We start from the raw sequence: 26,885 nt of genomic DNA on the forward strand, positions 1-26,885 counted from the left end.
AATTGTGTTTTGAATGACCAATTTAATTATTTTTTAGTTGGAGACCAATGCCCTAAGAGGCACTAGCAGCATGACTAGTTCTACAGCTGCTTACATGATAAGATGTACTGGCACCTGACAATTGTGGGCTTTTTCTGTGGTATCTCATCACAGTTTCATCTCTTTCACTCTATCCTCCTCTGATATCTTCTCTTTCCATCACGGAGATTCCCAACTACTTCATGATGATCTAAACAGCAGTTGTGTCTTCCATCACCTATTTTATCTTTTGTGTTTCCATAAACAGTGCCACCACCAGCATCTACATCAATATACTCTCTTTCAGCAGGATATCTCTCTTCTAATCTATTTCTAAATGCTGGACTCCTTTTCACAGCTTCAAAGCCTTTTCAGGTAAACTTGTTGCAAAAGATGGCCATAAACTAGTAGATTGTGGAGCAAACCCTCCCTAGAAAATTCTCAGTGCATTTGATGACTTGATATATGTCATTTGAAAGCACTGCAAGAACAGGATTTTTGGTGTACCTGTAAAACACTTTTTTTGGAGTACATCACAGGACACAGGGTATTTTCATACCCATTAAGAAAGGGCTATTGCTGCCCCCTTCAGGCGACTGGACACTGGCAAAAAGAAAAGGAAATAATAATCCAGGCATAACCACTCCCAGCTAGGCAGGGTGTTGGTGTTTGAAGCAAGCCATAAACCACAGAGCAAGAGGGATGGGAGATCCCTGTGTTCTGTGATGTGCTCCAAGAAAAGGATTTTACAGTTAAATCTAAAACCCCATTTTCTTTATTGTACATCCTAGGACACACACATCTTCATATCCATTACGATAGGGATGTCCCAAAGCAAAGGGGGGCAACAAGCCCTAAATAACTAAACCAGAACAAGTTAGAACCTTACACAGCAGCCTGCAAAACTCTCAGATCAAAAGGAAGCTTCTTCAACAGCTCTAACTTGGTAAAATTCTAAACCAAGATCAGGTAGCAGCTTTACAAGCTTGAGCTACCAAAGCCTGATGATGAAAACCCAGGAAACATTAACACTCCTGGTAGAATGAGCCATTACTAAAAACTGAATGTCTCTTTAGACTGTAAGCTTAAAGCGGAGTACCACCCAAAAATGGAACTTCCGCTTTAAGTGTTGGTTACCCCCTGACATGCCACATTTGGCATGTAATTTTTTGGGTGGAGGAGAGGGTACCCTGTTTTTACAGGCACCCAGCTCCCACTTCCTCCCTGGTGCCGGAAGGAAGATCACCTTTCCCCCCTCCCTCCCTGAAATCTTCTAAGACACGTCACAGGTCCCAGAAGATTGCCCGGCCAATCACAGCTAAGCCATGGCTGGGCGCCCACAGTTAGAATGCAGGTGCCACGGAGAGGAGGGGCAGAGGAGTGGGGCTTTGTACGCCCGCATTGCTGGACCGTCGGACAGGTGAGTGTCTGATTATTAAAAGTCAGCAGCTACACTTTTTGTAGCTGCTGACTTTTAAATGGATGGAACTCCGCTTTAAAAAATAAGCTGACAGGTGCATTGAAAAATTGTAGATTTGGAAGCTGTGTGACCCTTTCTTGGGCCTTCAGAAAACAAAAGGAGAGAAGCAGGCTGAAGTACAGCAGCTGTCAACTTGAGGTAACACAACCCCTGGCAAAAAGTATGGAATCACCAGTGACTCTTGGAAAATGTTCATTCAATTGTTTAATTGTGTAAAAAAACTATTTACAGACATGCCTCAAAACTATTTTCATTTAACATTCCAACCTTCTGGCTTTAAGAAACACTTAAACATTATTAAAAAGAAAGAAAACTGTAGTCAGTTGCAACTGTTTTTGCAGATCAAGCAGAGGAAAAAAAAAAAGGAATCACTCAATTCTGAGGAAAATATTATGGAATCACCATGTACTTTGCAATTCTAAAACAAACAACTGCATCAGATTACATGCTGAAAAATGATGTCATATCACCAAACATCCTTTCCATTGATGGAATAAGAAAAGTGTCTAAAATCTCAATATAAATTTGTGCATTTATTGAAGATTTAATGACTGTCATCTCCCCCGTACCTTTACCCGACATGCAACCCCATATCATCAATGATTGTGGAACTTTGCATGTTTTCTTCAGGCAGTCGTCTTCATACATTTCATTGGAACGGCACCAAACAACAATTCCAACATCAACACCCTGCGTTTGTGATTCATCCCTGAATATCACTTTCATCCAGTCATCCACAGTCAGTCCATGATTGCTTTTCTTTAGCTAACTGTAACCTTGTTTTTTTTTGTTTGGTGATGATGACATCATTTTTCAGGCTGTAATTTGATGCAGATGTTTGTTTTAGAACTGCAAAGTACATGGTGATTCCATAATATTTTCCTCAGAATTGAGTGACTTCTTTTTTTTCTCTGCTTGATCTGCAAAAACAGTTGCATTCGACTACAGTCTTCTTTCTTTTTTTATTTTTTTTACTGATTCTTAAAGCCAGAAGGTTGGAATGTTAAATGATAATAGTTTTGAGGCATGTCTGTAGTTAGTTTTTATTCTACACAATTAAACAATTGAATTAACTTTTTCCAAGAGTGGCAATTCCATATTTTTTTGCCAGGGTTTGTACATGATAGCACGAACAACATGCAAGGTGTGAAAAACCTTGTTCTCTGGCATCTGAGACTTAGGACAGAAGGACAGAAACACAATGTGTCGGTTAAAGCGGAGCTCCACCCAAAAGGAGAAGCTCTGCTTATTTGCCTCCCCCCGCTTCCGCTGCCACATTTGGCACCCTTCGGGGGGGGGGGAAGAGGGTAACTGGTTTTAACAGGTACTCGCTCCCACTTCCAGTTGACTTTGCCGCGGTGAAGTCATCTGGAAGTTTGGCCCCCTCCCCCAGCTGCTGGGCCATTCACAAAGCACAGCACGCTTCACGCATGCGCAGTAGGGAATCAGCTGTGAAGCTTCAGGGCTTCACTGCTGGTTTCCCTCACCCAAAATGGTGGTGGCAGCAGCACCTGAGAGCCAATTAAAAAATGTGCTTGGGTGAAGACACCGCTTGATTTGGGGACAGGTAAGTGTCCTAATATTAAAGGTCAACAGCTACAGTATTTGTAGCTGCTGACTTTTAATTTTTCCTGATGGAGTCTGGAGCTCCTCTAAGATGGAATGGTGAAACCGCCTTAGGTAAAAAAGACAGCTGAGACCACAAAACCACCTGCCACTAGTCACAGTAGAGCACCATGGTAAGGTAAGAGCAGCAACAATTTCCGTAACGCTACAAACCAAAGTAATGGCAACCAGAAAATGAACCTTCCATATCAAAATAACTCAAGCAACATCGTGGGTGGGTTCAAATGGAGATTTCTGAAAGTATCAAGTTTCACGGAGTCTTAACCAGTGAAACAATACGTGTTACCCCTTGTACAAAGGCACACATCAAGGAATGAGAAGCAATAGGTCTCTGAAATCGAACCAAGGTTGAAACCTGACCCCTGATCATACTCAAGTCTAATCGACTCTAGATTGCAGAAATGCCAGGATGTGACCCGCCACATACCTATGAGGATAAAAGTCCCAGAGTCTCACACCAGGCAAAATAAGACTTCCAAATCTGGTAAATTTTCTTTAAAGTTGTCTAGCTAGCCTTTGGCATGGTAGGAATGACTAAATAAGAGACTTCCCTGTCTCAAAACCCTAGCTTCAACAGCCATGCCATTAAAGCTAATCTCTAGCTTTTAGTGAATTTAAAATAGTTCACTAGGACCAAGCTGGTTCAAACAAACTATTTCCTTCACTAACATGCAGCAGCAGCTGGGAGCACTGTATAAACTGTATGTAGCATTAACAAAGAAAAATTGCAGTGCTCCGCACAATATCAAAAAACCCAATTGGACTACATACCTCTGATGACCTGGCTCTTATGTGATTTTTGCTGTTCTATTCATTAGACAGCAACTATATCTGTTGAGTGTGTTTTTCTGACATTGGTGGAGGTCGCACTGGGTGATTAAAGCACTAAAGGAAGATCACCTGAATCATGTCACTTGCTACTTCTTCATAAGAACTATTCTATGTTTGATCCTTTTGAATATTTTCAATGATTGGACACTGTATACTGTATGTAGCTGAGACTGCATACGAGGTTGAAGCTGTAACAGCAGGAAGGCATAAATTGGGGAGAACTGATCCCGCAGTGTCACCAGAGCATCCACCCTGAATGCTTGAGGATCCCTGGTTCTGGAGACAAACCTCTCCAGCTTCACATTGAACCTGGATGCCAGAAGATTCACATCCCTGAAGACAGTTGATGGCTGAGAAAATCCACCTGCCAAACTTTCCATGCCTGGATTGTGGGTGGCAAAACATTTAGTTCTACCCAAGAAAGGAAATGATCCACTTACTCCTGAGCTGCCTGACTTCTGGTGCCTCCTTGATGATTTATGCACACCACAGCCCTGATGTTTTCTGACTGATCCCTTAAAAGGAGGAATATCAGTTGCACCAACCATTGCACTATAGTAAGGAGAATCACTCTCAATTCCAGAATGTTGATGGGCAAGGACCTCCCCTGCGGTGACCAAGTTCCCTATGCTGATAGATTTCAAGAACACTTATGCAAAGTCAAAATAAGGGATTTGTCAGAGTCTTGAGCAAGTCCATCTGAGCCCTCAGAGCAAGACATTTGTCTGGGGGGAGAATCACTCTGACCAGGACCATATTTAGAATCAGACCTCAATATTCCAAACTCTGTGTTGTGACTAAGGTCAGCTTCTGCAAATTCAGAACCCATCCAAACCTCTCCATTGGTCTTCAGGTGTGAAGCGGATTGCTCCCCCAAAAGCAAGTATTCCTTGTCTTCTATAACAGAAATACCCAGGGCATGCAGGAGCCAAGGGACTGGATCCAGGGCCTTGGTGAATACTCTGGGAGCTGTGGACAGGCTGAATGGCAGGCCACAAACTGAAAATGGCAGTTCTTGTCAGAAACCATGAAATCAGGCCAAGACAGAAGTACAGTTAAATCCAGGGCTTTTTTTCAGGGGGAACTTGGTGAAACTCAGTTCCACCACCTCTGACTCAGACCCTTTGGTGCCTGCTCACCACAATCACTTGTAATCACAGAAGTCTGGTTTCTGTATTTATAAGTGACAGCTCTGCACTCTTGATGCAATCAAGGTACTTAATGCCCCTTTAAGACCCTCCTACTGTTTTCGTGAAATTTGACTGAACACACCCGCTATTTGATGTGATTTGAAGGGTGTGTGTAGGGGGAGGGGTTTTGTGGGTCTGTGGTTAAGTTCCAGCACCTATTGTTTGAGAAAAAAAGCCCTGGTTAAATCACACTTGTTTAATAATAAAAGTAAAAAGAACAAACATAGTCAAAACATAGCCAAAGTTCAGTAACCGGAACGGATAGTCAGCCAAGCCAGAAGTCAGGGATCAATGTAGTGGAACAGCAAGCAGGATCTGGAGCTAAAGTGATGTTAACAAAGCCAGTCTTGAACAGGATCGCAGGAGAAAGTTTCTGTCATGTTGACCAAGGCGAAGGCAGAGCTCCTCTGGACTGGACGGCTTAAGTAGGCAGGACTGACGAACAAAATATCATCAACAGCTGAGTAACTGTGGAGAGATAGGACCTGACAATTAGCCGACAGCTTGGACGGCCAGTTCAGAGAAGGAAGGGCTGAGCACAGCCCTGACAGTACCCCCTTCTCAACCACCCCTCCCCCTTGGAGGACCACCAGGCTTGAGGGGAAAATGTCTATGGAAATCACGGAGGAGGACAGGGGCATGTACATCCGAGGATGAGACCCAAGAGCGTTCCTCAGGACCGTACCCTTTCCAATGCACCAGGTACTGTATGCACCCACAGAACCTATGAGAGTCAACAATGGACTGTACTTCATACTCCTCATGGTTCTCAACCTGTACAGGTTGAGGACGTGGCACTGAGGTGGTAAAATGGTTGCAGACCAAAGGTTTTAAAAAGAAAACATAAAATACATTTGAAATACGCATATTAGAAGGAAGGTCTAATGCTTAAGCCACTGGGTTAATCCTGCGAAGAATAAGGAAAGGCCCAATAAACCGAGGCGCGAACTTCAGTGAGGGAACACGAAGTCGGAGGTTGCGAGATGACAGCCAAACCCCGTCCCCAACCTGGTAGGAAGGCACAGGCAGGCTTCTGCGGTCAGTATGGAGTCTGTACCTATAATTAGCATGTCGCAAAGCCTCTTGGACTTGTGTCCAGGTGGAACGAAGAGCACTGAGGTGCTCCTCTAACGCAGGAATACTCTGCGGAACAAATGAGTCAGGCAACATGGAAGGTTGGAAACCATAGTTTGCCATAAACTGAGACAATCGGGAAGCAGAATTCAAGGCATTGTTGTGAGCAAACTCTGCCCATGGTAATAGGTCTGATCAGTTGTTATGATAGTCATAAATATAACAACGTAGGAATTGCTCCAAGGGCTGATTGGCTCATTCTGTGGCCCCATTAGACTGCGGATAATACGCAGAGGAAAAAGCAAGCTGAATTCCCAACTGTGCACAAAAGGCTCGCCAGAACCGGGACACAAACTGACTACCCCTGTTCGAGACAATCACCTTAGGTAGTCCGTGTAAGCGAAAGATCTCCCGAGCAAAAATGGAAGCCAGTTCCTTAGAAGTGGGCAACTTCTTAAGTGGAATACAATGACACATCTTTGGGAACCAGTCAACCACCATAAGGATAACTGTTTTGACCTGGGAGTTGGGTAACTAAACAATGAAATCCATAGATAGGTGGGTCCAGGGCCTCTCTCCATTGGGTATGGGTTGTAAGAGGCCCACTGAAAGGTGTCATGGAGACTCTGCACACACACGGAACAGGCAGCTATGAAGGCAGTTACGAAGGCAGTTACATCAGCACATAGACTAGGCCACCAGAATCCCTGGGAAATGGCCCAAAAGAGTTGATTATTCCCAGGGTGGCCAGCAGCCTTGGGAGAATGGTAAGTCTGGAGCACGGCAGTACGGAGACTCTCTGGGACAAAGCAGCGGTCACAAGGTTTCTCAGGAGGAGCATGGACCTGAGCAGCAAGAATTTTGTCACCCAAAGGAGAAGTGAGACTGGTGCGAACCGTAGCCAGAATACGATCAGGAGGAATCACAGGAACCGGAACCACAGCATAGCGCTCTCAGAGGTAGGGCGTTGAGACAGAAGGGCGCTAACACCAGTCTCAGAAGTATCAACCTCAAGGATAAAAGGTAAAGTAGGATCAGGATGTGCCAACACAGGAGCAGAAACAAAGGCAGCCTTGAGACTCTCAAAGGCCTTAATGGACTCCGGAGACCAACTCTGTGGGTTACCGTCCTTTCACGGGTTTGACCAGAGACGAGAAGTTACGAATAAACTTCCGATAATAGTTGGCAAAGCCCAGTAAACGCTGCAGAGGATGTAAACCCACGGGTCGGGGCCACTGAAGAACTGCCGAAAGTTTCTCTGGGCCCATCGAAAAAAAAACAGCAGTGGAAATTACATAACCCAGGAATTTAACCTGTTCATGATGGAACTTGCACTTCTCCAGTTTACAGTAGAGTTTGTTCTCTCTAAGTTTCTGAAGCACATGACAGACATCTGTGTGGTGGCTCTCCAGGGACTTGGAAAATATGAGAATATCATCGAGATAAACCACCATACATAACTGCAACGAATCTCAGAGGACATTAATAAACTTCTGGAAAACTGCTGGGACTTTACAAAGGCCAAAAGGCATTACGAGGTACTCACAATAGCCTGTTCTGGTATTAAACGCAGTTTTCCACTCGTCGCCCTCAATACTCATGAGATTGTATGCCCCTCCCAAATCAAGCTTCGTGAAAACCGTTGCCCCCTTGAGGCGTTCAAATAATTCTGTAATCAATGGAATCAGATAGGCATTCTTATTTGTGAAACGACTGAGACCCCTATAATCAATACAAGGTCTCAGTTCACCACTCTCTTCTTCTTCACAAAGAAGAAACCAGCACCAGCAGGAGACGAGGACTTGCGGATGAAACCTCGAGAAAGTCCGTCTGCAACACACTCCTCCATGGCCTTATCCTCCAAGACTGACAAAGGGTAAACCCGGCCACGAGGGGGTATGGCACCAGGTTGAAGGTCAATTGCACAATCATACGGCCGGTGTCGAGGCAAACTACCGGCTTGACCTTTGTCAAAGACAACAGAACCGTCTCATGAGTCACATGGGCAGGCAGTAGAGGTACCCCGTCAAGAGCCTCAGTGGCAAGTGGAGTGTCACGCAGCTGCAGTGGAATCGAGTGCTTCGATACAAAGGCAGCATCAATGAACAGGCCTGCAGCCCCAGAGTTCATTAGAGCCTGTATCTTGACGGACAACTCGACCCAAAAAAGGGTGAGCGAAACCAGGGGCTTATCCTTCTGGATAACTGGGGATGAATCAACGCCACCTAAGGTCTGTCCGTGACAGGACCTCAAGGTTCGGGAGTTCCCTGGACAGGTAGGACATGACTTCAAAAAGTGACCTGCCTGGCCACAATAAAGGCACAATCTCTCCCTCCTCCTAAAGGTTTTCTCATCCGCAGAGAAACGCATGAAACCCAAGTGCAAGGGTTCACCTTCACTGACTGACTCGGTACCAGGAGGCATGGGAGGTGAGGGAGGCACGGGTGGGACTGCAAAGCTCGGAGACAAATGTACAGGAGGCTTCCGCAAGCGCTCCTTAAAAGAGAGTCTTTCTCTAAATCTGGCGTCAATGAGGTTGGCAAACGTGATCAACTTCTCCAGCTCAGTGGGTATATCTCGGGCTGCTATCTCATCCTTGATTGTATCCGAGAGACCATGAGAAAAAGTAGCCACGAGGGCCTCTTTGTTCTACGCAACCTCTGCTGCCAGAGTACGGAATTCAATGGCGTAGTCGACAATAGTTCACGTACTCTGTTCGACGGACATGAGGCACTTGGCAGCAGAAGTGGAGCATGCGGGAACGTCAAATACCCTTTTAAACAAAGCCACAAACTCAGGGTAGCTCAAGACAACAGGTTTTTGCGTCTCACATAGAGGGTTTGCCCAGGCCAAGGCTCTCTCAGAAAGCAAAGTTATCATGAAACCTACTTTGCTTCTGACTGTGGGAAACACCTGGGACAGCATCTCAAAGTGTATCTCAACTTGGTTGAGAAACCCTCTGCATTGGACTGGATCACCTCACAAATCGCTGGAGAAGCGGAGTGAAACCAGACATACCTCTTGTAGAGGTAATCCTCGAGGTGGGTGCCTGGCCTGCACAGAGACTGGTGCAGCGGCAGGGTCAGCCTGCAACATAGGTTGTACCGGGGCGGCCACAGTGGGAGATTTCAGGTAATCTGCAGATCGAAGTTCATCCCTTTGATCTGTAAATGGAGAAACAGAAAGATACAAAAAGAAACAATGTTTCTTTTTATCTTAGAGTTTCAGTGGCTGAGAAATGTTGTTGATAAACATTTTACATTTCAGCTGTCAGTGGGGGAGTCCCACTGACAGCTGAAAGAACAGAGCCTCAAAGTATCGGTTTCAGGCATCAATGCATTTTGTTTTATACATTGATGCGTTGAGCCCCATACTACTCTGCATTAAGATAAAAACATTCATGATCACACCCCCCCAATACCAAATACTTATCTGGATCCCCTTTCAATCTAATGCGCTGCCTGCCTGCCTGCCTGCAGCAGCACTGCTCTCTTTTACTGTGTTCACAGGACACAGAGGCAGCAGAGGGAGCAATTGGCTGCTGCTGTCAATCAAATCCTGTGAGGATGGAGTGGGGGGGTGGGGCCAAGGCATGCAGTATATGTCTATGGATGCACACAGCCCGGCTCAGGAGTGCCCCTGCACGAGTACCCCCATAGCACACAGCATGCTATGGGGGCACTCAGAGAAGAGGAGTGGACAGTGTCAGGTAAATATATCATGCTTGTTATATTGATTAAAAAAAATCAGCCTTTACAACTGCTTTAAAGGAAACCTATAGGTAAGGGAAAATTCATCACGTAGAAAAATTAGTTTCCAGAAATTTTATTAACCACTTACGGACCGCCTGCTGTCGTTATACGGCAGCTATTTGAAGTGGAATATCGTTGTTATGGCAGCAGCCAGCTGCCATAACATCAGTATCCACTACTTCAGCGGGCGGTCCGATTTCAGATAAAAGTGGTCTCTGTGGCGGATTCACCACGAGATCACTTTTATTCTGTAGTGGGAGAGGGCATCCCCCTCCCGCCTCACTCCGGGGCCCTCCGCCACTTACTGGAGCCAACGGCAGCGGCGGAGGTGATCGGATCCTGTCCCCTGCTTGGCTGGCTGCCGAGTGAGGAGTGAGCGGAAGATGACCCCACCCGGCTCCATATCATTGCAAGGCGGAAGCAACGTCAAAGCACCACTTCGGCTCATAGCCCTTAAAGGTACATTTTTTTTTTTTTTTTTCAAACGACATTTTTTATTGCATTTTAGTGTAAATATGAGATCTGAGATCTTTTTGACCCCGGATTTAATTTTTAAGAGGTCCTGTCATGCTTTTTTCTATTACAAGGGATGTTTACATCCCTTGTAATAGGAATAAAAGTGACACTTTTTTTTTAAAAGAACAGTATAAAAAGAAAAAGTAAAAAGTAAAATAAATAAAAAAAATAAGTGTTTTTACGTGTCCCGTCCCACCGAGCTCACGTGCAGAAGCGAACGCATATTTGAGTCGCGCCCACATATGAAAGCGGTGTTTAAACCACACATGTGAGGTATCACCGCAGTCGTTAGCGCAAGATCAATAATTCTAGCCCTAGACCTCTTCTGTAAACAAAAAACACAATCTGTAGACTTTTAAAACTTTGCCAATGGAGATTTTTAAGGATAAAATTTTGTTGCCATTCCACGAGCGGCCGCTAATGTGAAGCATGACATGTTGGGAATCAATTTACTCGGCATAACATCATTTTTCACTTGTATTCTCTAGAGTGTTAGAAAAAATATACATATAATGTTTGGGGGCTTTAAGTAATTTTCTAGCAAAAAAAAAAATATTTTAGCGTGTAAACAACAAGTTTGAAAAATAGGCCCGGTCCTTAAGTGGTTAAACTATAAGCTTCCTAGTAACTCAAGTTCCCATTCATCACTACTTAGCAGGACTGATTTTGTATGCGTCTGCTTTAAAGTTCACATGTACTTTGTATGTTGAGATGCTATGCCAGTCAGCTTTTCTGTCAAATAGTACATCCAAAAAACAAATCACAGACATAAGTAGGTAGCTATTCTTACTAACATTAAACGTCATATCACTGACATTTTTGTTGCCTTAAAGCGGAGTTCCACCCAAAAGTGGAACTTCCGCTCATTTGTCTCCTCTCCCCCTCCAGTACCACAATTGGCACTTTGGCTTTCGGGGATACCTGTCTTTGACAGGTATCTTGTTCCCACTTCCGGGAGTCCAGGCCGTGGCCCGTGACATCACCGTGGGGCTCCCTCCTACTCCCTCCTCCTCTCCCCGTCGGCCAGTAGAAGAGTGGAGTGGGGCCTCGCACATGCGCAGTAGGGTTCCCGGCATGAAGCTGTAAGGCTACACTGCCGGGTACCCTTACCCACAATGGCGGCTGACAGCTGGGGTGCCAACATTACTGGACTCCAGGACAGGTAAGCGTCCTATTGTTAAAAGCCAGCAGCTGCAGTATGTGTGTGTGTAACACCGCTTTAAGTTCAATTAAAAAGGGTAATTCAACACTCTAGAATATGGAATATTAATTTTGGGTAGATTACTTTAAGCAGTGCCACAGGCAATTTTATATGCAAGAATACAAGTTTAGGGGATCAAAGAACACAGGGGTTAATCATATTGTTTTCTTTACCTGTGGGCTTGGTTGTTAAAATTTAGCGCGCCGGTTTGATGAAGGTCCTCCAAGTGCTTTCGATTTCCAAAATACAGTGCAAGGTCTGTGGCAATGATGGCTTTGCGGATAATTTCTAGCACTTGTTCATACTCGCAAGAACCCAAATTGGAGAAGATATTGTGCCCTTCCAGCTATGTGAAACAACAAAACATAGATAAAAAGCACAATGTCCTGTGTTTTTTCCATGTAAAGATTAACTTTATTCCCTCTGCCATTATATGAGAAGAAGAGATTAATTGATGGATCTTAAAGTGGAACCATGGGCAAAGTTAAAATCACTTATTTAATGTAGCCTATTAATGGCATGAACACAGTAGTTTTGTTTTTCTGTCAGTAAATCAATTATCCACTTCCTTCAAAATGTCAAGCTAACCAGAAAAGTATAGGGGTAGAAACATAGCAATGGACACTGACAGGGGTTGCTACAAAAGACAGTTTTTATTCATTTAACTTTCATTCAAGTTATTAAAGAAAAAAAATGTTATTTTTTATTTTGCCCATAGCTCTACTGTAACCCTTTTCAGTACCAGTGTATTATATTAGGCAAGCACAGGGTTTATAAAAAGGTGGTTACATTTGCAAGGGGTAATTAATTCAGAAAAACAACACTTCAGTTTTCTATATAATATTCAATCTAATTTTAAAGTTTTTAATAAATTATATTTATATATATAACTCATACTACAAACATTTAAAGCAGATGTAGAATTAAATATTAATCATAAGAAATAAAAGGAGAATGTGAAATGTTTACATGCTGAAAAAAAAAAAATATATATATATATATATATTGGTTTGCTCTGTCTGATGCAAGTTCTTTAGAAGTGACCACAATAACAATCCTGTGGCATTGATCACCTAACCTTCTAAAGGGGCATAGGTGATGTTCTTTAACAAAAGATAAGTCTCCATTTTCTGTACTGGTTGATTTAAACTCGATTTACATTATTCAAACATAAAGAACTAAGAAATCATCTAAAAGAAAAATCGAAATCTGCACATCCATTTTGTAACTGTGGGCATTAAAGGGGTTCAGAGGGGACAGAGGTTCTAGCCCTTTTCCATTTCAACCCCAGACCCCCCCCCCCAAAAAAAATGGCTGGAGTTAGGCTTTAATTATAACAACCTCAGCAGTCATTTTAAACTGAGCACCTTCTACTTAATATCTGCAAAGACTAAACAATATATATAGGGGCACATCCACACTGGATGGGAACACCTTGTTTCATTTCTGGCCTGACTGATTGTAGAAATAAGGGTTCTTGGTTCTTCTTCACATTTTAACTATAGGTTTGCTTTAAATGAATGTCAACAAGGGGTTTCTCTTATATTTGCTTGGTTATAGTCCAGGCAAATGTAACCAGCCATGCTCCCCCCAAAACATGCAAGCAACTTTTGCAAAAACAACTATATAAACATTACAAAAACATAAAACATATTTATACTGTGCAAATTCCCCAATTCAGTTCAATGAAGGACATTGAGACCAGAAACATCTGGGTTATAGTGCCACCTACTGGGGGATTTGGATATCAGCCTGAAAAAAACGGGGACCAGCATGGTATAACCCCTCCCACTCCCAGCATGCCTTTTTTTTCTTGTGTGTCCTAGTAGGATCAATGTAATTTCTCTACTGAGAAAAGTTTAACTGTTTAACAAGCCATTTTTTTGTTAAAGATTTATTTTTTCCTTTAAACACGACTTCATCTACAGTGCCTTGAAAAAGTATTCATGCCCCTTGAAATATTCCACATTTTGTCATATTACAACCAAAAACAAATGTATTTTATTGGGATTTTATGTGATAGAACAACACAAAGTGGCCCATAATTGTGAAGTGGAAGAAAAATGATAAATGGTTTTCAAGATTTTTCACAAATTAAATATCTGAAAAGTGTGGTGTGCATTTATATTCAGCCCCCTTTACTCTGATATCCCTAACTAAAATCTAGTGGAACCAATTGCCTTCAGAAGCCACCTAGTTAGCAAATAGTGTCCACCTGTGTATAATTTAATCTTAGTATAAATACAGCTGTTCTGTGAAGCCCACTCCACAAATCTGGCCTTTATGGAAGAGTGAAAAGAAGAAAGCCATTGTGCTCTGTTCAGATGAGACCAAAATTGAACTTTTTGGCCTAAAAGCAAAAGGCTATGTATGTATCACCCTGAACACACCATTCCCACGTGAAACATGGTGGTGGCAGCATCATGTTGTGGGAATGCTTTTCTTCAGCAGGGACAGGGAAGCTGGTCAGAGTTGATGGGAAGATAGATGGAGCCAAATACAGGGTAATCTTAGAAAAAAACCTGTTAGAGTCTGCAAAAGACTTGAGACTGGGGCTGAGGTTCACCTTCCAGCAGGACAACAACCCTAAACATACAGCCAGAGCTACAATGGAATGGTTTAGCTCTAAGCATATTCATGTGTTAGAATGGCCCAGTCAAAGTCCAGACCTAAATTCAATTGAGAATCTGTAGCAAGACTTGAAAATTGCTGTTCACAGATGCTCTCCATCCAATCTGACAGAGCTTGAGCTATTTTGCAAAGAATGGGCAAAAATGTCACTCTCTAGATGTGCAAAGCTGGTAGAGACATACCTAAAAAAGACTTGCAGCTCTAATTGCAGTGAAAAGTGGTTCTACAAAGTGACTCAGGGGGGCTGAATACAAATGCATGCCACACTTTAAAGATATTTGTAAAAAAAAAAAAATTAAAAACCATTTATCATTTTCCTTCCACTTCACAATTATGTGTCACTTTGTGTTGGTCTATCAAACAAAATCCCAATAAAATACATTTACGTTTTGGTTGTAACATAACAAAATGTGGAAAATTTCAAGGGGTATGAATAGTTTTTCAAGGCACTGTACCTAGTGCTTGAGCTGGTCTGTTATGCAGCTATCTGGATTAGGTCGTCCCCAATAATCATTTTGGAGGATGTGCTGAACCCTGGCTGGACTGGACAACTGCGGTGCCTGCCTGGAATGTGACTTTCGGCCACTGGGCGCTGCTTGTGGCACTTCTCAGACTACTGTGTTAATTAGCCACAAAGAACTTTTAGGTTCAGAGCTGTGATACAACCTCTGGTGTGACCAAGTTTCAGAAAACCCATAAATGGGTAGAACAAATGAGGCTAAGCACTAAGAGCTCCTTTGTTTATTAAAACCATTTGGCACCATCATTACATCATTTTCTTCCATGTATCTCCACAGGAAAGGGTTAAAACACTGAGAGGTGGAGTGCTATATCATGGGCACACACTTCACGCTTGTTTTTCTGTCATTTAGCATGGGGTAGCACCTTCTCACTATTGTTCCTTATCACAAGAGACACCTAGAGTTTCACTTTGGTTAGTCCATGCTGCCGCCTACCTCGTCACCTTAGGCTATTTGAACCTTATATGCTTGCAGCAGTCGGTTCTAAGTGGTCAAGGTTTTTTTCCCTTGTATTCGTGATTTTTACATAGGACCACATTGGATCACAAACGCAAGAGGAGCTGTCTCAGTGAATAAGGTCTGTACAGCTCACAATCAAATACCCGCCTTGGGACAGCCTACTGCATTCTCTCTCAAGAACCTGACACCCTCAGCCTTGAAATATTGTTCTGTGTTTGGAGCCTTACATGCCTGGGAGTCCTCCTTGACACTCTCAGGTGTGTCCATCTCCCTGGATTTAACGTGGCAGGATTTTGTGGGCTAAAATTACATTTGAATTGCCGACTCTGACAGAAGAGGACATAAGGGTACAGGTACACCTTTCCCTACAGAATCATTATCTGGTCTGCCTGCACCTTTAGCAGTCTCTGAGCCTTCAGGTACGAAGGCTCAATCTGAAGAGGAGACTCAAAAATCTTAGCATGATGAAGTTGTCCCAAAGGAGTTGCAGGCAGCTACCAGGCAAGCCAACTCTCTGGCTCTTACTGCCACAATGAGCACCAACTTAAAGATGATGGTGCAGCCTATAGCTTCTACTAGTGCTATTATCAGTCTATAGACCCTGACAGGTCCTAAGACCACTAAAACTTTCACCATGCACACACTATTTCCAAATGTTTTCTACTCCTGATGAACGGTTTATACCTCCCAAACATTTTGCAGTGCAATACACGTTTGAGGAGGACTTTATTAAGAAGTGGTCTGTTTCCCGTAGTTGATCTGTCAGTTGCCAACCTTAATAAAGCTCAGACAATCCTTGTAGAGGTTAGGCCGTTTAAAGATGCTATAGGTAAATGGCTAAAGCCACTCTCTAAAACCACTTTTCCCTGGCAGGCCCTGCATTGCAACCTGCCATGGCCATGATGTTAGTCTTTTAAACATGAGAATGGACTAAACTCATGGCAAGGGATCCAGCTTTATTATACTCCAAAGTTCTACCCCCTTGCCTTTTCACATTCCCAGGCGATCCCCATTATGGAATGTCTGGACAACCTTCTGTTGAGGGAACAGTTGGCACAGATCCTGCCCAACAATGTGGAGTGAACAGCTAAGACCTTGAAAAAGTTCAGTCGGATCCTAGAGCCAGCTTATCACTTGGGAGTATCTGGATCTGATCCTTTCCAGCCAGAAATTTTCTTCCATAAAAAAATGAAAAAACTTCAAATTCTTTGCTTTCAGACCCCTTCAACTCAATATTCTTTCATTGAAGGACAAATCTGTTTACCTGACACCAAAGACCAGGTTGTCTTGGGCCTGGTGGCTCAGAAAGCCACCTCTGGAGTTGGGGAAGCCCTTCCTTTACATCTCCTGGAAGATCAACAAAACAGACAATAGCCTGATAGGCTGGATAGGAGTTCCAGAAACCCTGCCAGTTCCTGGAGGGCTCCCTACTTCCGATTAACTTCTGGAGCTTTGAGTGATTTGGTTGCCTACAATGCTGGACATCTCATCTGGAGGTCTCCAATCAGAATCCAGTTGGGCAATACCAGTGGTGTACATCAACCATCAATAAGGAACTAAGTCTTCTTACAACAAGAGAAGTAGAAAGTCTTCATTCACAAGGTAGTTTCAGGCCTTTTACCTTAAACAGGACATTGTGCTCCTGGCCCTCTGTGCCGCTCCAGTACATCAGAAGGAAATTACCTTTCATTGTCTGGATTTAGTATGAGCTGTGCATGTCTATCTCACAGTCACTACCTCCATTGTTTTTTTAGACAAATCAGCTTATGTTCTCAAGGACTGGATTCCTTCCTTTCCTTTCAGGGACTATACTAGATCCGTGATTACTTCTTGGGCTTTTCAGCACCAGGCAACTGTTTCCCAGATTGGCAGCCACCTGGTCTTCTTTTGGCACATTCTATAAGTTGTCCAGACCTTTTCTGGTGCCAGTTCTGGGCATAATGTCCAGCAGGCAACTTCCCTGCATGCTTAAAGTTGGGTCATGTTTTGTTCATGGTGTTGCCCACCTCTCACTTGAACTGCTTTTGAACAGCCTAAATGTCTCTGAATCCTGTGTCCCTCAATGAACGAGACAGAAAACCGGGATTTTGTCATCACTGTAAAATCCTCTTTTGGTGTTCATTGAGGGTCATATGTCTCACCTCTGTGTGCTTATAGTCTTGCACGCAGCACTGTTTGGTTACACAACTAAATATATACTGGGAAGGGGAGGTGTTCAAATAGGCTGGTCACTGTTTGTGTTCAAATTTTCCAGTAGGCAACAGTATAACCAAAATGTTTTCAAATCCTGTGTCCCTCAATGAACTCCAACAAAAGGATTTTACTGAAAAATTGTGAAAAATGTAGGCTGCTATTGCTGACCACCTTCTTGAAATGGTCATTTTTTGGGCTGGGTCATATTGACACTGGCTTCATTCATTTTTTGATCATAAACATACTCAAACTTAGTACAAGCAAAGTGCTTCTGATCTATGTATTTATTCCACACAGGAAGTCATTGGATCAACTTCAAAACCATACAACCATCATTTTTAGAAGGAGATGCCAGCAATCCATATACAGTATCTCACAAAAGTGAGTACACCCCTCACATTTTTGTAAATATTTTATTCTATCTTTTCATGTGACAACACTGAAGAAATGACACTTTGCTACAATGTAAAGTAGTGAGTGTACAGCTTGTATAACAGTGTAAATTTTCTGTCCCCTTAAAATAACTCAACACACAGCTATTATTGTATAAACTGCTGGCAACAAAAGTGAGTACACCCCTAAGTGAAAATGTTCAAATTGCCCAATTAGCCATTTTCCCTCCCTGGTGTCATGTGGCTCGTTAGTGTTACAAGGTCTCAGGTATGAATGGGGAGCAGGTGTGTTAAATTTGGTGTTATCGCTCTCACTCTCTCATACTGGTCACTGGACGTTCAACATGGCACCTCATGGCAAAATAACTCTGAGGATCTGAAAAAAAGAATTGTTGCGCTACATAAAAATGGCCTAGGCTATAAGAGGATTGCCAAGACTCTGAAACGGAACTGCAGCTTGGTGGCCAAGATCATACTGCGGTTTAACAGGACAGGTTGCACTCAGAACAGGCCTCGCCATGGTCGACCAAAGAAGTTGAGTGCACGTGCTCAGCATCATATCCTGAGGTTGTCTTTGGGAAATAGACATATAAGTGCTGCCAGCATTACTGCTGAAGTTGAAGGGGCGGGTGGGGGGGGGTCAGCCTGTCCGTGCTCAGACCATACGCCGCACACTGCATCAAATTGGTTTGTATGGCTGTCGTCCCAGAAGGAAGCCTCTTCTAAAGATGATGCACAAGAAAGCCTGCAGTTTGCTGAAAACAAGCAGACTAAGGACATGGATTACTGGAACCATGTCCTGTGTTCTGATGAGACCAAGATAAACTTATTTGGTTCAGATGGTGTCAAGTGTGTGTGGCAGCAACCAGGTGAGGAGTACAAAGACAATGGTCTTGCCTACAGTCAAGCATAGTGGTGGGAGTGTCATGGTCTGGGGCTGCATGAGTGCTGAGCTACAGTTCATTGAGGGAACCATGAATGCCAACATGTACCGTGACATACTGAAGCAGAGCATGATACCCTACCTTTGGAGATTGGGCCGCAGGGCAGTATTCTAACATGATAACGACCCCAAACACACCTCCAAGGCGACCACTGTCTTGCTAAAGAAGCTAAGGGTAAAGGTGATGGACTGGCCAAGCATGTCTCCAGATATAAACCCTATTGAGCATCTGTGGAAATTCTCAAATGGAAGGCGGAGGAGCGCAAGGTCTCTAACTAGCTCCGTGATGTCATCATGGAGGAGTGGAAGAGGACACCAGTGGCAACCTGTGAAGCCCTGGTGAACTCCATGCCCAAGAGGGTTAAGGCAGTGTTGTAAAATAATGGTGGCCACACAAAATATTGACACTTTGGGCCCAATTCGGATATTTTCACTTAGGGGTGTACTCACTTTTGTTGCCAGCGGTTTAGACATTAATGGCTATGCGTTGGGTTATTTTGAGGGGACAGCAAATTTACACTGTTATACAAGCTGTATCATTTCTTCAGTGTTGTCACATGAAAAGATATAAAAAATGACTTACAAAAATGTGAGGGGTGTACTCACTTGTGTGAGATACTGTATCTTTCAGTAAACATTTGATTTGAAAATGCAAAAATTTAAAGGGAAATCTTTCAATGGACCCCAAAATATATTACCTAGATCATTAAAGGTATATCAAAATAACTAAAAATAATAGAATATATTAAACAAGCACTTTATTTTACAATGTGAGATCACTATTTATCCAACTCAGGACAGTCTGGTTAGATAATATATAGATATATTATAATACAGTATAACCCAAGTATGTGTGTATTTAGGGTAGTGTTAAAAAAAGGAGGCTCAAACTGAGCATATGATGAAAAAATGGCAAGTAAAGGTTATTTTCAATGAAAACCAATGTTAAAACAGGAGAAAGTTGAAGTTGTATGTAAATGTTACCTTTTCCTGTGAAAGTTAAGCGCAGTCCCAGCCCACCCAAACTTTCCTATTAGTTAGTGAGACTGCAAGTCACATTAACTGACCAATGATAAGACTCCAGCGTAGTAGTGGCGATGGGGGAGACCTTGGTCAGTTATAACAGGAAAGTTGAAAGATTAATTTATAGGTGCATCTCAAAAAATGTGAATATCATCAAAAAGTTTATTTCAGTAATTCAATTCAAAAAGTAAAACTCATACATAATAGATTCATTACACAGTGATATATTTCAAGCAGTTCTTTCTTTTAATTTTGATGATTATGGCTTACAGCTTGTGAAAACCCAAAATTCAGTATCTCAGAAAATTTGAATATTGTGAAAAAATGTAATAATGTAGACTCACGTGTCACACTCTAATCAGTTAATATACTCAAAGCACCTGTAAAGGTTTCAGGAGCCTTTAAATGGTCTCTCAGTCTGGTTCAGTAGGTTACACCAGACTGAGAGACCATATAAAGGCTCCTGAAACCTTTACAGGTGTTTTGAGTATATTAACTGATTAGATTATATTAACTGATTAACCCAATAACAGGCCAGGTTTTATGTATTATCTCGGGGAGATGCAGACTAGAATACTGCAATCACCGAGCAGCAAATTATATCACCTGTGATGTATTTCAGTTATCTTGCAAACCTGGCCTGCTAGTGGGCCCTGAGGACAGGGTTGATGACCAGTGGGTTACACAATGATGGTGAAGACTGCTAGCTTGACGGTTGTCCAGAAGACATTTATTGACACCCTTCACAAGGAGGGTAAGTCACAAAAGGTCATTGCTAAAGAAGCTGGCTGTCCACAGAGTGCTGTATCCAAACATATTATTGGAAAGTTGAGTGGAAGGAAAAAGCGTAGTAGAAAAAGGTGCACAAGCAACAGGGATAACCACAGCCTTGAGAGGATTGTGAAGGCCATTCAATAATTTGGTAGAGATTCACAAGGAGTAGACTATGGCTGGTGTCAGTGCTTCAAGAGCCACCACATAGATGTATCCAGGACATTGGCTACAACTGTCTCCTTGTGTCAAGCCACCCCTGAACCAGAGACAACGTCAGAAGCATCTAACCTGGGCTAAGGAGAAAAACTACTGGTCTGTTGCTCAGTGGTCCAAAGTCCTCATTGCATTTCATTTGGAAATCAAGGTCTCAGAGTCTGGAGGAAGAGTGGAGAGGCACAGAACACAAGTTGCATGAGGTCCAGTGTGAAATGTTCACAGTCAGTGATGATTTGGGGAGCCAAGTCATCTGCTGGTGTTGGTTCACTGTTTTATCCAGAGTCAGTGCAGCCCTCTACCAGAAAATTCTAGAGCACTTCATGCTTCCCTCTGCTGACCAGCTTTATGGAGATGTTGATTTCATTTTCCAGCAGGACTTGGCACCTACCCACACTGCCAAAAGTACTAATACCCTGATTTCATGATCATGGTATCACTGAACTTGATTGGTCAGCAAACTCGTCTGACCTAAACCCCATAGAGAATCTGTGGGGTATTGTCAAGAGAGAGATGAGACACTAGACCCAACAATGCAGATGAGCTGAAGGCCGCTGATCGCCTCCATGCCACACTGCATTGATGCAGCACTTCATGCAAAAGGAGCCCTGACCAAGTGTTGAGTGCATAGTATACTGTACATGGGCATATTTTTTTTGTAAACCAACATTTCTGTATGAAAAATCCTTTTTTTAATTGGTCTTATGTACTATTCTAATTTTCCGAGATACTGAATTTTGGGTTTTCACTGGCTGTAAGCCATAATCATCAAACCTAAAAGAAAGAGATGCTTGAAATATATCACTCTGTGTTTAATGAATCTATATAATATATGTGTTTCACTTTCTGAATTGAATTACTGAAATAAATTAACTTTTTGATGATAGTTACATTTTTTGAGATGCACCTGTATGTTTAAATCTTTGGATCTACAGATGGGAAAGATATGCATTTTTCTTAAAAGCCATAATCACCCACTCAGTTTGAATTTCCCAGATTTGACAGGTCTATTAGTTTTGTCATTTGTATTCTGTGTATACCATTCCTCCTACTAATGTATGCTCCAGAATTGTAGATATCATATGTCACTATACAGTATTTTGAAAGCATGCATATTACTTTGTAAGCCTCCAAAACACATATGAATTGTGTTAACTATCCTACATGACAAGAGAAATACTCAGAAATTACAATTTCTTTAAGATGAAACAATTGTTTCTAGATTATGCAAGTAATTCTCCAGCCAAAATGTTTTCCTAGCTTTGGATATGATGGGAAACGGTTAGTCTGTCAGAATTTTATTGACGTCTTTGTCCATGTTCTAAAGACCTTCTTTTACTCCCAGTTCTGCTGACCAATGCCAAGATATAAGCAAGGGTAAATCTCTTCAAAAGTAACACAAACAACAATTTAAAAAAAATGTAAACAGTAGATTGGGGTCAGAATCATTTTCAGGTTTGTATAATCATTTAGAAAACGTCCCCCATCCATTCAAGGTGACTGGTGCCACTGGGACAAAAAAAAAGGGGAAAATCTTCCTAATGCCGATGATATACCAGTGATCCTGCCCCTAACAAGAGCTCATCATGCTTGTATGTGTCGCTCTCCTGCTCCATTAATACTTTTTTGCAGATCAGATTAACCAAATTGAAAAAACATTAAGTAAATCTTGTGTCAAACATTATAGTATTTTCAGTACTAAAAAAGATTAACTAAATCCAGCCAGCTTGCCGTTACACAGTATTACAAAAGTGTAAAAATGCAAGCATATATACCTACAACTCAAAAACGTACACTGTCCTTACCTGCAGAATAGACACAGTCTGAGAAAAATGGTGTTGTTCCATTGTTGACGTAGAATATAATGCTGCCAATGGATGATCAAACTTTTGTAAGTAGGTGTTAGTATACCCCCGGTGATCCAAGTCATGGCATAAACATGCAATCAAAAGCCCCTTTCTCTGTAGTAAAAACACAAAAATGGAATGTCATCTACATACATGTATACGGTATAGTCATAAAATGGAGCAAAGGTTAGTTACAGTATTTAGTTCTCTCTACAGAAACAGAATTGCTGTACCATATACTTGTATGAAAGCATCACATTCTCTTTGTATTGCTTCCTCTGTGTGAAATACCTGACAGTCCTCCTAATTTTCCTATTGAAAACTGACACTCACACTAGGCATGAGAGCACAGCATGGTCAATTTTCCTGGTTGTGCTGGGAACTCAACCCCCCCACACACCCCGACACACACACACACACAAACACAGCCATTCACTGGGAAGTTCAGTGTGCTGCTGCTTCTCCACCCTTAGCTCTCTGAGAACAGAGGGTATGTGATCACTGTTGAAAAAGGGGGGAAAAAAGTTATTCTTTTTTTTTTTTTTATGTATACACAACGTGAGCATCCTAAAGTGTTTTTTTTTTTTCATTTTGGTGAGGTCTTGGTTCCGCACATTATATATTTTTGGTTTTGCATTCTACCTCTTATACACCTCATTTTTTCCAGGATAAATATGGCTTTAATTCGGTAGGAAATCTGGATACATATATTATTTCCTTGATTTTTATCGCATTTCCAGCATCCGTCATAGATCAACAGTATAATCTTGGGTAATATGGCTGGGCTTATATACCACCTGATTAGAAATGTGAAGATTCTCTCTTTGACTTATGAGACGATAGGGAAAAGCTCCCCAAAGAAGGATGTTGTACAATCTGTTCAAAGCAGGCATAAAGTTTCCAATGTGGTCAGGTCTCAGTGGGACCATCCAGCTCTTGCAAGCCTAGCACAGAAGTGCTGAAACCGGAAGTAAGAGAGCCACTGGCCCTAGCATGGGGACTCAGGGGCCACAATTCTTTAAGGTGTAGAATTCTAGTCAGTCCTATGGCTTGTTGTACAGGGGATGGATTTAATTCTAGCCATTGCAAGAATGTTTTGCAATGCATGCCTGGGAGAAACTCTGGGTTTCCCAAGATCAGCACCATAGGACCGATGTTGGAGGAGACGTTGCATTTTCTATAAGCACAATACTAAACATGTATAAGAGAAGCTACTAAGGTGGGGAGCAATGAAGAGGGTGGGTGAGAAGCCAGATTAAGCCAAGGCAGGGATGTTAGTAGTAAAGGAAGAATACTGCATTTTATACCCAGAGCTTAGACTGATCATGATGGAACCAATCATTGACTCAGCAGAGTAATGCTCCTGTATAATATAATTCTAAATGAGGCAAGCGCACATCCTCTCAGCTTTTCGCTTAACCAGATGTCATAATGTATTTCAGTCGAAGAGCGAGGCAAAAGGTTCTAAAGTAGAGAAATCCGTACAGAACAAAAAACTGATAGGGAACTCAGATCGGGAGAGTCTGAAAAATATCTAGAAACTGCAGAAGGCTGTCCTTCTTCAAGAGGGACATTCTACTCAGCCACGAGTGCCTCAAGGGTTACCAACTTTGGTGTTAACATTGTGCGACCGTAAATATTAGATAGTTAAGCTCATAATTTAGTTAATTGCATCCCTGTCTATTTAATCGAGCAATGTGCCCAGTAGAAAGGGAATCTATTGTGTAAAACCTCCTGGGGGCTACTGAGGCATTGATTTTAAAGTTTCTAAAGGAGCCAAATTGTTCCAGCTCTTGCATAATGGGAGGGAAATGCAACACGAGGGTTTGACATATAGAGTAGATGGTCATCTGCAAATAAACCTAACATGTACGGTTTGCCCTTAATCTCAATGCCTTGTATAGGATTATTAGCACATAGGGCATTTGCAAAATGTTCCATTGCAATTATGTAAAGACGCATGGAATGGGGACATATTACAGCGTACACAAGGTTGGACTTTTCGACCAGACTGGTCTGACGGACGCCGACGGACCAAATCCGGTGGACAATCCGATCGTTTGTGAGCTTCACCGGACCTTCAGCGGACTTTTCCAGTCGCAAATCTGACGGACTTTAGATTTGGAACATGCTTCAAATCTTTACATCGTAACTCCGCCGGACCCAGAAATCTGCTCATCTGTATGCTAGTCCGACGGACAAAAAAACGACGCTTGCCCAGAAGCAAATACAAAACGGAAGCGCTCGGTCTAGTAAAACTAGTGTTCGTATTGTAGGTAGCACATTCCTCACGCTGCAAATTTTGTGATCATTGAATACAGCGCTTAATTGTCTTCTTTATAATGCTAGAAGAACAAAGTTGTTTTGCTGTTCCTATTCACACAGACTGATTTCTGGATTATTTCTCTTGATCTCATGAATGATATTGTATTTTTTTTAAAAGCCATATCTCCATACTAATGTTTACACAATTTTTTTTGAAGTAATCATTTATTTTTATTTCATCGAGATCTTTTTTTATGATTTTTTTGTCAAAATTATTTTCTCTTTATCTCCATATATATATATTTTTTTTGGTTTGTAAAGTTACCACAAATAACCATTTTTTTAAATTTATTGTTTTGTTTTTTTCCTAAATTTACCCCAAAGAACCTTTTTGGTATATGTTTTTTATGGTATATTTGTTTTGGTTTGTAAAGTTACCCCAAGAACATTATATTTTTTTTTTTGTTTTGGAACCTCAAGGAGGTTGTTGTCCCTTGTTAATTTGACATTGTCTATAAAAAAGTGCTGTAAATTAAAACACAAAGTATTTTCATAAACTAAAATATCCATTTATTTATGGTTAAAAAAATAAAGATGAAGTCAACGCTGGAGAAACTTTTTGTATTTGTGAATACTTTAGGCCCCAGGGCACACATCAAGTCTGTGGAAAAGAAAATTGTGATCTTGAGGAGTCCATATAGGAGGGAGCACAATCTGGTCCAGGAATCCCAGAGATCAAGAGCAGCATCAGATGACATATATGTCCCCAGGCTGTGGTCCTACACCAGCCTGCGTCTTCTGTCAGACCAGACTGAACCCAGGTCATCACTTTCTTCTTTTCCCTGCTGCCTTCCCTCCACGCTGTCCTGCACCCTTCCCTGCAGCCTTCCTTGTAGGCTGTGGCTCTGGTGGTTGACTTGTGGCAGGAGGAGGAGGAGGGGCTGCCTCATTTATTTGGGTGTTGGCAGTTAACTCGCCCTTCAGCCCCTTGTGAATAGCATCAGAAAATATTTTTTCACACAGGAGGCATTGACCCCACTCCATTTGCAGCAACCTGCTGGCTAAATTTCAGCCATAGGCCTCTTCAGCTTTGGGGGGGCTCTTGAGAAAATTAGTCGCTTCTCTCATGAGGCGCAGTGATGCCTTCTCTGTCACTGTCCCCTTCCTGGCCCTTTTTGTATGAAGGCGGAGGGGAGGCACTTGGGATTCTGCGAGGCTCCTACTGGGCCCGGCCACCTCCTGGCTGACACTGGGTCCCGCAACCTCCTGGCTGACACTGTGCCCGACCTCCTCCTGGATGACACTGGGCCCAGCCTCCTCCTGGCTGTCCCTGAGCCCGGCCTCCTCCTGCCTGCCACTTTCCACACCTTCCTCCTGGCTGAGCTCATCCTGTGTATAAAAAAAGGGACATATTTATAGTTTTTGGTTCATTAATGACACACAATTTTCTTATCATGACTTGCAAATTCAATGTTAATACATATATAAGAGTATAGAAATCTGACACCAGCATTTGTTAAAGCAGGTGACAAACATTTTTGGCCACTACTGTCAATTGATATGTATAACTCATTTTTAGGATAAAATCCTTAATCAATTATAACAACTGGTTAACATAAATAATATTAGGGCAATAAATATGTCTAAAATTAATTTACCTGACTCCAGATGGTCACATCCAGTTCTTCCAGGATGGAAGACCCAGCTTGGTCCTCATCAGCCTCTGCTGGGGCGAAGGGAAGGGTGGAGGAAAGAGTTGAAAGTGATGCCCTGGCTTCAGTCTGGTCATCAAGAAAACATAGTTTTTCGTAGTACCACAGCCTGGGTACATATACATCATCTGCTGATGCTCCTGATCTCAGGGAATTCTGGATCTTGTTATGCTCCCTCTTATACATATTTCGCAAGAACCCAATTTTCTTTTCTAAAATCTCCA

At 42.3% G+C, this 26,885-nt stretch overlaps 1 protein-coding gene across 2 annotated transcripts in view; it reads right to left on the reverse strand.

Annotated features, from left to right (window-relative positions):
* PDE10A (phosphodiesterase 10A) overlaps positions 1-26,885 on the reverse strand; it is a 516,915-nt gene that overhangs the window by 71,347 nt on the left and 418,683 nt on the right. For both annotated transcript variants that reach the window (XM_073627496.1, XM_073627495.1), the window contains exons 17-18: positions 22,643-22,798; positions 11,862-12,034 (exon numbers count right to left, since the gene is read on the reverse strand). In XM_073627496.1, coding sequence (XP_073483597.1) covers positions 11,862-12,034; positions 22,643-22,798 — 329 coding nt within the window. The remainder of the gene's footprint in view (positions 1-11,861; positions 12,035-22,642; positions 22,799-26,885) is intronic.

This window comes from Aquarana catesbeiana, linkage group LG04 (genome assembly GCF_042186555.1).
Source record: "Aquarana catesbeiana isolate 2022-GZ linkage group LG04, ASM4218655v1, whole genome shotgun sequence".
NCBI classification, from domain to species: Eukaryota; Metazoa; Chordata; class Amphibia; order Anura; family Ranidae; genus Aquarana; species Aquarana catesbeiana.